At 43.7% G+C, this 13,468-nt stretch overlaps 1 protein-coding gene across 3 annotated transcripts in view; it reads left to right on the forward strand.

Moving 5' to 3' along the window:
• prss12 (serine protease 12) overlaps positions 1 to 13,468 on the forward strand; it is a 30,065-nt gene that overhangs the window by 1,185 nt on the left and 15,412 nt on the right. For all 3 annotated transcript variants that reach the window (XR_013490767.1, XM_033625104.2, XM_078166276.1), the window contains exons 2-8: positions 1,758 to 1,896; positions 2,916 to 3,088; positions 3,237 to 3,393; positions 4,019 to 4,197; positions 5,765 to 5,906; positions 6,019 to 6,239; positions 10,107 to 10,248. Coding sequence is in view for 2 of the 3 variants with exons in the window: in XM_033625104.2 (XP_033480995.2) it covers positions 1,758 to 1,896; positions 2,916 to 3,088; positions 3,237 to 3,393; positions 4,019 to 4,197; positions 5,765 to 5,906; positions 6,019 to 6,239; positions 10,107 to 10,248 (1,153 nt within the window). In the remaining variant the exon portion in view is untranslated. The remainder of the gene's footprint in view (positions 1 to 1,757; positions 1,897 to 2,915; positions 3,089 to 3,236; positions 3,394 to 4,018; positions 4,198 to 5,764; positions 5,907 to 6,018; positions 6,240 to 10,106; positions 10,249 to 13,468) is intronic.

Here is a 13,468-nt window from a genome sequence, read left to right on the forward strand (position 1 = left end):
AAAGAGATAGAGTGTGTGATTTCCATCTGGCACAAGACAAGCAGCCTGTGGTATTTTTAGTCTTGTAGTGTGCTGGCCCAGTGTGGGTAAATTATCTTCCAGTAATTGATACATGGAATTGCCAAACATTGGTCCAATTATTAAAGGTGTTTGTACATGTTTAGGAAAGGTGGCCACATTTGGAGTCCAAGTTCAATTCTTTCTGTGTTTGTGACTGTTGGTGAGGAAACAGACAGCCACATAGATGAATGTCTAATTTTAAAGGTATGTGTGTAAGACTTAGAGGACTTTAGTGCCATCTAGTGGTGAGGATTGCAGATTGCAACCAACTGAAACTTGTGATTGTTCAGGAGATTTTTACCAGGAACCGAATCATCTGCAGAAGTCTCTTCTTCTCCAAAACAAACCAACCAGGTGATTAAAACAATTAAAAACACTGAATAAAGCAGTTTCACGTTAAATATTAGTGTTTCTCCTATGCGTGTCCCAGCACCTGCTGATGTTTGCTCACCTTATTTCTGATCCAGACATTCAGGAGGTATTTACCATGAGCCAAATTATCCCCGGAGGTCTCTTCTTCTCCAAAACAAAGAGACCCAGTGATTTAAACCAGAAAAAACACTGAATAAAGTTACAAAAAAATCAATGTTTTTCCGATACTCTCATCTCGGAGGGGCTGTGAACTTTGGTGGCCAATGTGGAAACACTAATGATCCTAGCTGGAGCCAGTGTTTGGTTTGTCCACTCTGGGCTACTGTAGAAACATGGTAGTGCAACATAACCAACTCAGTGGATGAGGTGCAGCTCAATAGATATGACCAGGCTCATTCTATGGTAACAAATACACAACGGTTCTTATTTTCAGATGATTTTACACTGAAGAAAACATACCTATTATGTTATATTCCATTTCTGCCAATATATCCCCCTAAATCCTACACACTGGACCTTTAAGTTCAGATATGCTGATGGCAGTAAGAGTCATTCTCTGTTGCCATAATAACCCAAATATATCATATAGATACACATAAAACAATTAGGTTACTCCAAGACTTAAAACATGCACCCACACACACTGTAACCATGGGGAAACTTGAAAACACACACATCTGTAAAACGGTCAATTCTAATTAGGTTGTGGCTAGATTTTAATCAGTGGTAGCATCAGTTGTATGGCAGTGGACCACACAAAGAGAAAGATGTTTTATTCTCTGCTTCCTGGATCACTCAATCTGTCACTTGCTGCGACAATAAAAAGGACAACCAGAAGGACAAAGTCAAACAGTCAAACAGCCGCTTTACTGTCTTATACTGTATGTACTATTCTTAAAAGCTCTAGCTCTTTATTGTTGTTTCCTTTCTTTTTATAGACTAGTTGTGATGTGACACACATGAAACATTAATGAACTGAAGTGCATTTCTACACGCAGCCGCTTTGATGCTGAGAGATTACTTGGATCACTTATAAGACAGTTGTGAAATGTATATGTGCTCCCCTGTTGTCTTTCCAAAATTAAATACAGCTTGCCTTCTTTTTTCTCTTCTTTTTCGCCTTGTTGTCTTTTTTGCCTCCCAGTTTTGCACCCACCTCTGACCCCTCTTTTTCTTGTCTTTCATGCTGCTATCTGTTTTTCTCGATGCCCTACTTTTAGATTTTGATATGGTGTGACAGATCTCTTTTGTATCATCTTTTATCCACTATTTCAAGTGTTGTAGTATTAAATATCTACTGTTCTCCACCTCTCTTTCCATCCCAGGCTCTGTACGTCTGCAAGGAGGTCGCTCCAAGCTAGACGGCAGGGTGGAAGTCTATCTTGGAGGGGTGTGGGGGTCTGTCTGTAGCGATGACTGGGGCGATGAAGACGCTGCAGTGGTCTGCAGACAGCTGGGCAGGGGGTGAGAGAGCACACATGCACACACATGCGCTCAGACATGCACTTTTTACTGCTCTGTCCTTCTTACATACGTATTCGGACACAGGTGCAAGCACACTCACCATGTGCCATATAAACTCACAATGTGAAATTGCCTGCAGAGGTCTGACATGTGGTAAGTGAGTGATGGAAGTTTGATGGGAGAGTGGGAAATTCACAACACTTGAGACATACACATGCATGTGCTCTTGCCACAGTCTTTGTACTTTTCTCCTGTGACCCTTGCATTCCAACCCCCCATTTCCCAGAGGTATTTAAATACCTTCAGTGCTCAGCTATTTACCTTGTTACCAGCTCTCTCTTTGCCTCTGTCCCTGTTTCTCACTCACATGCTCATGATGTGCGACTGTGTCTTAAGGTCTTTGAGAGGCTTGCTTGCTAGAACAGCCACTGATACGCCGGGTCCCGAGGGAGCCTGTAGACGGATCATACATATCGACAGTATTCATAAGCTGGGGTGTAGTCAGCTGAGAAAGCGTCTTATTTCCCTGGAGAACAGAGGCGTTCTGTGCACTCACTACACATGTTGACACTAACACCAGCACTGGCACGCATGCTGACGCGAACACATGCCTGTGTGTGCATATTCACACAGGAGTCAATGAAAGTCCACAGTGGAACGGAAAAGAGGGCAAATGTCAGCCATATGTCAGCTGGAATCGTTGGTGATGACTTTCACGTGGCCAGATATTGAAGCTGTTGGGTGTAAAACTGCTGACCGTGTTGGCCCTGGAATGGCAAATCATGAACATACAGATGGCTCAAGGTTACTGCTACCAGGTTAAAAAGGCTTCTGTACTTTTCTCCTCAGCCTGGCTGCAGGATTTATCTCAAATGACATGTTGACATAATGTTCACATTACTTTATTTTAACAAACACCTCTTATCAGATGAGACTGGATCTGTTGTGTGTTAGTTGTGAGTTAAAAAATTCTTTCAGATTAGGAAAAGTAACTTGTTTGCTTATTGATCCCCTTCCAGGATCTCAGGTCGTGCACGTGCAGTTCCCCTGTTTCGTCCAAGCATGGCCAAGCTCCATTGGAGGGCGGTCCATTGCCAGGGAGAGGAGCCAGACCTGCTCCAGTGTCCTAAGACCACCTGGAATGGAGGGGAATGTTCCCAGGCTGCAGCCATCACTTGCACACAGAAGCAAGGTAGGCACTCCTCATGAGGAATTACATGTCTGTGATGGATGGATAGAGGTTTGGATATGGATGATATGAGATCTGATAAATCTCCAGCAGCCTGCATAGATTCTTTAAGCAGACCATGTGAAAATGTGTGTGTTTGTGCCTCTGTTAGTTTCAGCAGTTGTGACGCTCCCTGTACGGCTGGTGGGAGGTCGGTCGGGGTCAGAGGGCACAGTGGAAGTCTTCCATGCAGGGCAGTGGGGCTCCGTGTGTGATGACCAATGGGACGACAGCGATGCAGAGGTGGTGTGTCGACAACTGGGGCTGAGGTGAAGGGGCACCCACATACACCCACACACACAAAATAACATCATATTCACATTAATTCCAACCACTTATTAGCATAAAGGAAATACATTGTGAGTAAGAAGGAAAAGGAAAGGGAAAAGAGGGTAAAGTGTGACTGAAAGACAGACTAGGAAGCAAGAGATGAGTAGATGTGGGTGTTCAGCCGTCTTTCTCTCCCTCTGTCTCCAAAACTATGAGAAGTATTCTTTCCATTCGGACACACACAGAGAGAGGAGCGAGCAGTAAAGAACATCTGGGGGTCAGATAATGAATCAGGCTCATTGTTCCTGCATGAATCTAGTACCACAGAGATATGCATATTTAGCTACACTGCACTCTCCGCAAATGTCCGTGTGTGCAGTTTTTTTGTGTGTGCCACTGTGGTGTTGGTGTTGCAATGTTTATGGAGGCACAGATATGCGCGACAAGCAGTTTCTCAAAACTTAAGTTGAAATACAATCAATGTCCAGATTAAACAAATACTGCATCCTTTACCCTTGGTTTTGTTAGTCAGTCAGGACCATTCAGTACATCTGTTTTTAATTTGCATCAGTATCACTGAAAACTAAACCCTCTCTTCTTCTGTACCCTCTCTTTTCTTTGTAGCGGTGTGGCGAGGGCGTGGGGCCAGGCACATTTTGGCAAGCGTTCAGGCCGTGTGTGGCTGGATGAGGTGCGCTGCACGGGCAATGAGCTCACACTGGAGCAGTGTCCAAAGAGTGCCTGGGGGGAGCACAACTGTCTGCACTCTGAGGATGCAGGAGTGTCCTGCAGCCCTCTCACAGGTAGAACAACACCTGACTCAGCATTAGCAGTCCATAATATTCAGAAAGATATGCAAATGAAATGCACATATTTACATATAAAGATAAGGCTCTCCACAAAGGGTTTTCATGTACCTATGACCCCTAAAGCTTTGTTGCCGGAGACGGTAGTGCTTTCACAAGGCAGACATTTTGATTAGTCAAACAAGGAGAGCTCATGGTGGCCAGACCAAGGAGGATAGCTATTGCTCAGCCTGAGCAAACAATGTAGGAAAGGTTTCACCACACACAAGCAGAGGAGTACGAGGGTGGGTGTTGCCAGGTGACCAACATGTGAAGGCAGAAGTCTTAAGGACTGAGTCCTGACTACAGACACTAACTATTAGGTCTAAACAGGATCTCCCAGAGCTTTTTTTGTCCTTACTACAGCCAAAAATGACTGCATTTTTTGTTGCTATGTTGTGATCAATTAGAATAAGTCAAAACATTCAAAGCCACAAGAAACTATACATTTTTTTGATTTTTTTTTAAAGCTTGTTTAATACAGATACCAGAGATGGGGGACTCAAGTCACATGACTTGGCTTCAGTCAGACTCGAGTCGCAAATATGATGACTTGAGGCTTGCTTGACTAACGTTGATAAAAGACTTTGTATTCATGACTTGAAATTTGACTTTGACTTGAGACAGATGACTTGATGACCCCCTCGTCCTCCGTGACTCTGTCATGAAGGAGCGATAGCTGCTAGTTACCCTGGATTTACACAACTGTTCAAGGGATAGTGCACCCAACATGAAAATTCAGCCATTATCTACTCACCCTCGATGGAGGCTCAGGTGAAGTTTTAGAGTCCTCACAACACTTGCGGAGATCCAAGGGGAGAGGAGGTAGCAACACAACTCCACCTAATGGAGGCTTACGGCGCCCCAGATTCAAATGTCCAAAAACACATAATTGAAACCACAAAATATCTCCATACTGCTCGTCCGTAGTGATCCAAGTGTCCTGAAGCCCCGACATAAAAAGTCGTTTGGAAAAACGTCATTTGAACTCTGTTTTTAGCCTCATTGTAGCCTGTAGCTCTAACTGCCTCTCTGGGCACCAAGTTCACGTGTGCACGCTTTCCCGAGACCGTGAGACATGGGCACTGCGTTCATGTGTGTGTGCTTGCTTTCGCTGGTCTTGCGCTCGCTGGTTGGTGCAGCCTGTACCCAAATGTTTTTGTTGCCATTTGCGGAGCCTGGGCTGCCTTCAGAGACCAGACTTTTGCACAGCATATTCAGAGGACATGTAGCTAGCAGATCGTGATTTGCTGTATGTGACATATGACTTGACTTGTGACTTGCTTGACCTGAGCAATGACTCGACTTGACTTGTTTGACCTATAGCAGGGACTTCACTTGACTTGCTTGATTCTCACCACAACTAACTTGGGACTTGCTTGAGACTTGAAGGTAAAGACTTGTGACTTGCACATGTGTGACTTTCCCCCATGTCTGACAGATACATATCTTCAAATGTATCCTCATTAGCGAGGGCATCACCTAACTCTTTGCCTATCTTACCTGTCTTTCTCTATCTCTCCAGATGGTTCTGCGAGGCTGGTGGGGGGCATCAGCAGCAATGAGGGACGTTTAGAGATATTTTACCATGGTCAGTGGGGGACAGTGTGTGATGACGGCTGGACAGACTCTAACACGCAAGTCGTGTGCCGACAACTAGGTTACAGGTAATGTGAAGTATTCATGCCCCCGACATGTACAAACACGAGCATTCTTAGTGCGTATTAATACGTTTAAAACAGGTGTCTTTGTGTGTGTGTGTACATGTCTACGTTGCAGATTAGGCGAGACTCTCCTTTCTGAAGGACTGGACATCACCCCAGTCCCACGCTTCGGAGTGGGGTCAGGTCCCATTCTTTTGGACGATGTGAGCTGCACAGGAAAGGAGCCCAGCCTGCTGCTGTGCAAAAGAAAGGAGTGGCTCCGTCATGACTGCACACACCATGAAGATGTTAACATTGCATGCAGCCCTGATCGCAATGGAGAGAGTCTTCCAATGAGTAAGACAGAATCCTATTGTCCTGTAATGCCTTGAAGGGTTACAGATTGCATAGAAACCTTGAATGTGCTCTCTGTAGGGGGGTGTTCGAGGTTAGAGGTAGGAGGTGGGAGGTTTGCAAATTGGCAAAGCAAATAAGTGGGCAATCTCTAAACTGGCCAGTGTTTTAGGAAAATCACTTCAAATGGAGGTATTTGTCTGCATAAATGGTAACGGTCTTTCTCAAAAATTCCTTTCTGGTTTTACAGTTGGTCATGACAAAGAAACTGCACTCGCAATGCTGTTTATGGTCTTGTAGCGATCCTTTCTTTTGCTTAGTTTGATATTGTTGATCATTTGATTTTTAACATTGTGGGTGGTTTTGCTTTACATCGGTTTCACTCTTATCTCTCTATTTTGTTGCCTTTGTTGAATACAAATCATTCATCTTCTTTGAATTAAGGGGTGCCTCAGGTTCCGTCCTCAACCTGTCGAGACAAAATTTCAGTGCCATTTAGCACTGAATATGATGACGTCTGACAACTTCTTTGGTTAACAAAGAAATCAGATTGCATTATCATCGGTCCAGAGGCAGAATCTTCTCCATGTTGGTTTAGTCTTTTCTAATATTCATTCATTCAATCTCCATAGCCGCTTATCCTGTTGGGGGTCACAGGGGGGCTGGAGCCTATCCTAGCTGACACTGGGCGAGAGGCAGGGTACACCCTGGACAGGTCGCCAGACTACCACAAGGCTGACACATAGAGACAGACAATCATTCACACCGCTCACATTCACACCTATGGCCAATTTAGAGTCACCAATTAACCTGCATGTCTTTGGACTGTGGGAGGAAGCCGGAGTACCCAGAAAAAACCCACGCTGACACTGGGAGAACATGCAAACTATGCACAGAATACGGGTTTGTACCAGGAACCCTCTTGCTGAGAGGTAACAATACCAACCACTATACCAACAGTTTTTTTTTGTTTTTTTTTTGCACATGAAATCAGTAATTCAGTGCAGCGACGTAAAATGACAAGATCTGATCGATTTAATGTGGATAAATTAAAAGTTGGGCGGCACGGTGGTGTGGTGGTTAGCACTCTCGCCTCACAGCAAGAGGGTTGCCGGTTCGATCCCGGGCGTGGGAGCCCTTCTGTGCGGAGTTTGCATGTTCTCCCCATGTCAGCGTGGGTTCTCTCCAGGCACTCCGGCTTCCTCCCACAGTCCAAAGACATGCAGATTGGGGACTAGGTTAACTGATAACTCTAAATTGTCCGTAGATGTGAATGTGAGCGTGAATGGTTATTTGTCTCTATGTGTCAGCCCTGCGATAGTCTGGTGACCTGTCCAGGGTGTACCCTGCCTCTCGCCCGATGTCAGCTGGGATAGGCTCCAGCCCCCCCGCGACCCTCAAGAGGATGAAGCGGTTAGAAGATGAATGAATGAATGAAATTAAAAGTCTATATATTCCTGTTTAAATCAATGTAATCTTCGTAATACTTGAGGATGCTGCAGCCCATAAATAAACCACTGTAAAAGCATGTCTACACTGGTTACCCATGCATTCCAGAGTTGACTTTAATTTGCATTTTAATCACTTTTATAGCTCATATGGGGTTAGTTCCTGACTACTGACCTTTTATTCCCCCATTAGCTGAGTTCTGCCTGAGATCCTCTGGCTGTTCCTTTTTATTGGCTCCCAGGTGGAGGCTAAAAAACTATCAGCGTTTGCCATCTGGGCCTCTCAACTCTGGAATGACTAGCTGGATGAGATCGGGCTGGCAAGTTGTTTTAAATGTTGTTTATAATCCCCTTTAAGAACATATGATTTTAACACTTTTACTGAAATTAATCCTGTACTTTTATATTTTTATTCCCTTTGATCTATACACTTTCTGAATCTTACTTTTTGTAAAGCTTTTTTGTAATAAAAAGAGAAAGGATACGTATGAGTTAAGATTAGAGATAACACATATTGACATTAATATCCGTATCACATAATAATGTGAGCTTAAACAAGGATTGAAGAAGCTAAACTTTGCACTCAGAGCACATGTACCTTATAGGCAGTGAAGAACAGGGAACCAAATGATGAAAGCTTCTATGTAATTTCCCGTCACTTCATAAAACCGGTTAATGGAAGTGCAAGCTGATCTGAGATTTGTTTCTAAGATCTCAGCCAACCTGCAGTCAATTTGATTTCATCTTACCCAGAAGAGGGAAGCCAACATTTTTCAAGAGACAGATAGAGAATGATGTAAGTCATGCTAGCTCTAATAGGCACAGCTGTTAGTTGGCTTGTCCTGCCTTAATAAGTGGGCCACTTGTAAAGTCATCATGATTAAATGGACCTAATGCAAACCTTTACCTAAAATAAGTCCCCCTCATGCCACTGTTTCTGAATCAGAGCTATCTGGCAGCAGTTGGTTGATATCTTGCCACACAACACTGCACTTCTTACCTCTTTTATAAGAGGAGACAGGAGGATTCAGTGGTGTTGACACTTGCTGAAAGAGGGAGGGAGGGTTGAATAATAGCGCCATTAATCAAGCTCATGTCTGTAGCCTCCAGACACCAATAAAGGTGCTGGATGGAACCAGTAGTGGCTCAGGTTTCACCTCATACTATATTTGAGGTCTGTATACTGTTCTATTCTCTGCCATCTGTCTTAATGTTGAATGTACCAGATATAAGTCTGATTAGTCTGGTGAATGTCACATAAGTTGGGCTTATGTTAGTAGCTTATGTTTTTTGGCAAGAGCCTGAGGGACACTGTCACCCTGCAAACACCCACCAAAGAACTGTGTCATTACCACATAGTGCTTGTGTGTATGTGTTTGTTTGTGTGCATTGGTTTGGGTGTTTATGTGTGTGTGCAAATCCCTCCTTCCCGCTCAACATGCCACAGGCAGATTGGTTTATGTTGTTTTTGGAAAAGGAGAAAAAGCAGATAAGCCCGGCTATGCTTTGAACTGTCTCCCTCTGTAGACCATCACATTAGGGTTGTATCAGAGCAGCAGTGCGTGTGTGTGTGTGTGTGTGTGCTGAGACAGGGAAGAACAGTGTTTGTATTTCTAAGGGAGAGTACAACGATGCATTTCCTCAATAGCCAACACCAACAAAGAAGTAAACATTCCCACAATTAACTCTCCCTACCTTAATCACCCCCTCCTACAGTTCTTACGTGCCACACACACAATGTTTGAATGCCATTCAACTCACTCCAGTGACAAAGAACTATTTCGGGATAAACTGGCCACTGCTGAAGTAATTTTAGGATTTCCTATTTACAAAATTATTTCATTACTGTCAGCAGTGTTTGAGCTATGAAACACTACAGCTAACTATATATATCATATTATAAAAATACCTGACACTTGACAAGAGTGTAAACTGATCCTGAAACTATCCACACATGCAAAAGGCATTGGCATTCACATAAATGAGATTAGTGTGTGTATGTGTGTTGGTGTGTGCACGCCTGAGCATCTGTGCGCAGACAAATGATGATGGATGTTTAAACCTAAAGCCCAGACTGATTTGATTAACAGTGTGAGTGAATACAATTTGGGAGAGAGAAAGAACAAGAGAGGGAGCGTGTGAAAACCAGAGAGGCAATGGAATCTCACAATTTCCCCTTCTGGACGCACAACTGGTTACGTGCATGAAAACTGACAGGTGTTCAGGCTACTTCCTTTGCAGGGAGCATGAGTGCACATGCCCTATTCACCAGACACGTTTGCCCGGAGGATCAGGTTTGAGAGGGAATGTGTGTGTAAATGTCTTTGAGTATTTCTTCACTCTGGGGTTTGGGGTAACTTCAGAGAACAGGAATACATTTTTGCAAGCAGGATGAGTCTGTGTGGTCGATTGTGTTCTTCAGGTGTGCCAGTGAGACTTGTGGGAGGAGAGAGCCCAAGGGAAGGCCGGGTGGAGCTCTATCTGTCTGGACAATGGGGGACGGTGTGTGATGATGGATGGACTGATCGAGACGCTGAGGTGGTGTGCCGACAGTTGGGATACAGGTATGTTTGCATGTGCAAGTGTGTTGAAATAGCCTGTTTGTTAGCCATGTGTTTCACAGTAACATGATAAAAAAAAATGACTCACGTGGAGCATGAGGTAAAAGAATGTTTTGCTTGCCATATGGGCAAACTGTAGTAAGAGGGTAATTCCATGCACATCTTACTGATGTAGATTCAGTTAGTAGGGGGAAGGATTACCTATGAAGTTTGGAGAGATGGGTGCATTTGATTTCCCATAGGTTTAACAAATCTTTTGGTTAATATGGCAAATGTTAGAAATAAAATTGAGCATAGGGAATCTCAGTAAGGGAGCCCTGTTTAAACTGCTTTGGCCTGCCTACTGTTGCTGTTTCCTCTGCAAGCCGCTTTGCAAGCTGCCTCCACCCCAGCTCCTCCTTTTTATGTTGTTTATGACTCATTGGTGTCATCTATGTTTGTCATTGATGCTGGCTCTTTTTGATGCTAGGCTGAGAGGGCAGAGACTTTGCTCTATCTGCCTCAGGCTTTCCTCGTCTGCACGTGGAAGGGCAGAGAGGTGTGCTCTCTCTGCCTTTAGTCTTTCCACGCAGGCGTATGGAAGAGGGTTTTTGCTTTGACCAGAGGAAAGGCAGAGAGGCCCCAAAACAGAGCCATACCACCAAGTATACTACTGCAAATGGAAATAAAGTTTGCTTTGACTAAAGCTGAGGAAACTTAGAACTTTTCTTGTCAGCAAGGGCATTTTATCGTACAAGCGTTGAATCCATTCTCACCTTCAACATTTTATCCTGGTACAACTCACTCACCACCAAACACAAAAAAAACTCTCAAAATAACTGGCTCACCCCAGACTCCTCTATCTGAACTGTATAACTGCAATGGATCCTGATCAGGAAAGCCACCCTGATCACTAAGGACCCTTCTCACCAGTCCCACATCTACAAGAAATCCCTCAGTCCCTCTGCAATAACCACCCCAAACAACCTCAAATAGACACTGCACTTTAACATGCTTTTACCAGTTGCTGTTTTAATAGTCATTGTTCTCATATATATTTGTTTTGAATGTGAATCATGTGTATTGTTGAGCCCTGTCAAAGGAGACTTTCTGTCACTGTTTGAACAGACAATAAAGGTGATCTATTCTATTCTGCTCTAAAATGCCCATCAATTCCCAAAAGTCCAACAACCCAACGATGTTCAGTTTACGATAATAGAAAGCTAAGAAAACCTGCAAATATTCACTTTTGAGAAAGTGATGAAGTTGGGGATTTTTTTTAGAAATTTAAATGATGAAAAGGTTATTTCATATTTGACCCAGGTCAGGATGTTGGAGTAGAGGTAACGTGTTGAAGAAAGGCTCGGTTTTGAGCTGTGGCATTGAAATGTGATCATTCTATACATTACCCACACTTAAGTGAATCCAGACTGCCTGCTCTGTTTGCAAAATCAATCACCACTTCTTAGACCTGGCATCTGTCTTACACTCGCGCCTACTTTCTTTGTCTGTCTTTCATCTCTCCATCTCTTAGCCCTTCTCTGTTTTCAGTTTGCACCTCATCACGCATGTCTCAAGTTTCAGGCTAACCTACAATGGAAAAACTACAGTATGCTTTGAATCATTTATTTCATTACTTGATCTTTACAAATTGTGCACTTAAGTTTTTGAGCACTTCTTAAGAGCTTCTGGTGTGCTGCCAGCTGCTTTTATTAGGGGTTTTAGCTTTGCCCTTTTGCAGAGCCAAGATAAACATCCAATTAAAGGGCAGGCCGGTTGTGCATATGACACATTCACAGTGACAGATATGTTGAAGCGAAGCAAACTACCTCACCCCATCCTCTCTGTGTCCTATTAGCTCTTCCCTCTGAGACACTGGCTCATTTTCCAAAACAATGGCAATAGGATGACAGTGGAAAAGTGTACCATAACAAACTGTCTTCATTTTCTCTCTCATCACTGCTCAGCCTGGGACACCATCATCATCCCTTAGCCACCCAGTTTTCGGTGACACATCCGCGTGCAGATAAAAGCCACATCTGGAGCGCATAAGTGTGAGAGAGAGAGAGGAAGCGTGTTGGAGGCGTGTTAAATCCGTGTTAGGATCATCATTCTGTCTCGCACAGGGTGTGGTGAAAGGTCATTACATGCACAACAGGTCCCCAAGCGTTAGAGGTTGCTCTGGGAGTGATAAAACTAAATATATGCAGTCACACACACTCACAGAAACTTTCACACAAATTATATTTAAAGTCAACAGTTTGACCCAGAGTCACCTTCAATAAGAACCTACATGAAACTGGACAATACACACACACACAGACAAGGGAAAGGTTTGCCAGCATTAATCTAATTAGCTAGTTGTCTAAATAAAGCCTGTAATGTGGACTGACTTGAACTGAACCAGCCTCTATTTTATACTACTTCTTTTAAAAAAAAAAACTAATGGAGCTCACTTGCGTTATGTTGAATTTATGAAGACAGTGTTTATCTTGCATGGCTCCACAGTGAACGTAGAACGCTAAAACAGAGAAAATTCTAAGTGAATTGAAGTCATAGGAGTCTGCCTTTGAAAGTGTACAACTCTTGCAGTATAATCCAAGTCTCATTCATCCAGTCATATGCTCATCTTCCCAAACAGACAGCCTTTCTCCCTCTATGTTACTTTGGTAAATCCAAACTAACCCTTTCAAACACCAAAGTCACCCAATAACACAAGGAAAGTAACCACAGAGGCAGCAGTAGACCAGCAGCTCCCATGTTCAGTGAGGTAAAATTATTGGGTCTCATTTATTACACATGAGCAGAACGAATTTGTGTGTAAACAGTTCGCATTCATCAATGTTAGTAGCTCCAATCTTTTTGTACGTACTAACAAAAGCCCATTTTACACTGCCAGATTTTTGGCGAATGTTGAGCTGTTTTGCCGGCAAGCTGCGAGCGTTTAGACACAGAGGCGGAAAGGCGAGTTGATCCGAGGTGCCCAATTTTCCGCCTCGTAGGATAGTCATATTGGTGGAACCCTTTTCATTTAAAAAGACCAACGGCAACGACAGGGGCTGTTGAAGACTTGTGGGAGGAGCTGTTGATGACGCCGCACGTGCAAGCCACTGGCGGTGGATAAACAAGAAACAGCTGATAGCAGGAATTAGTGAGCAGCTAGTAGCAAGAGGGAAACGCAAACCTGACAGACACTGTAAAGATGAGCAACTGGGGAGACAAGGAATTGCGCACCCTCTTTGTC

Source organism: Epinephelus lanceolatus, chromosome 3 (genome assembly GCF_041903045.1).
Source record: "Epinephelus lanceolatus isolate andai-2023 chromosome 3, ASM4190304v1, whole genome shotgun sequence".
Taxonomy (NCBI): domain Eukaryota; kingdom Metazoa; phylum Chordata; class Actinopteri; order Perciformes; family Serranidae; genus Epinephelus; species Epinephelus lanceolatus.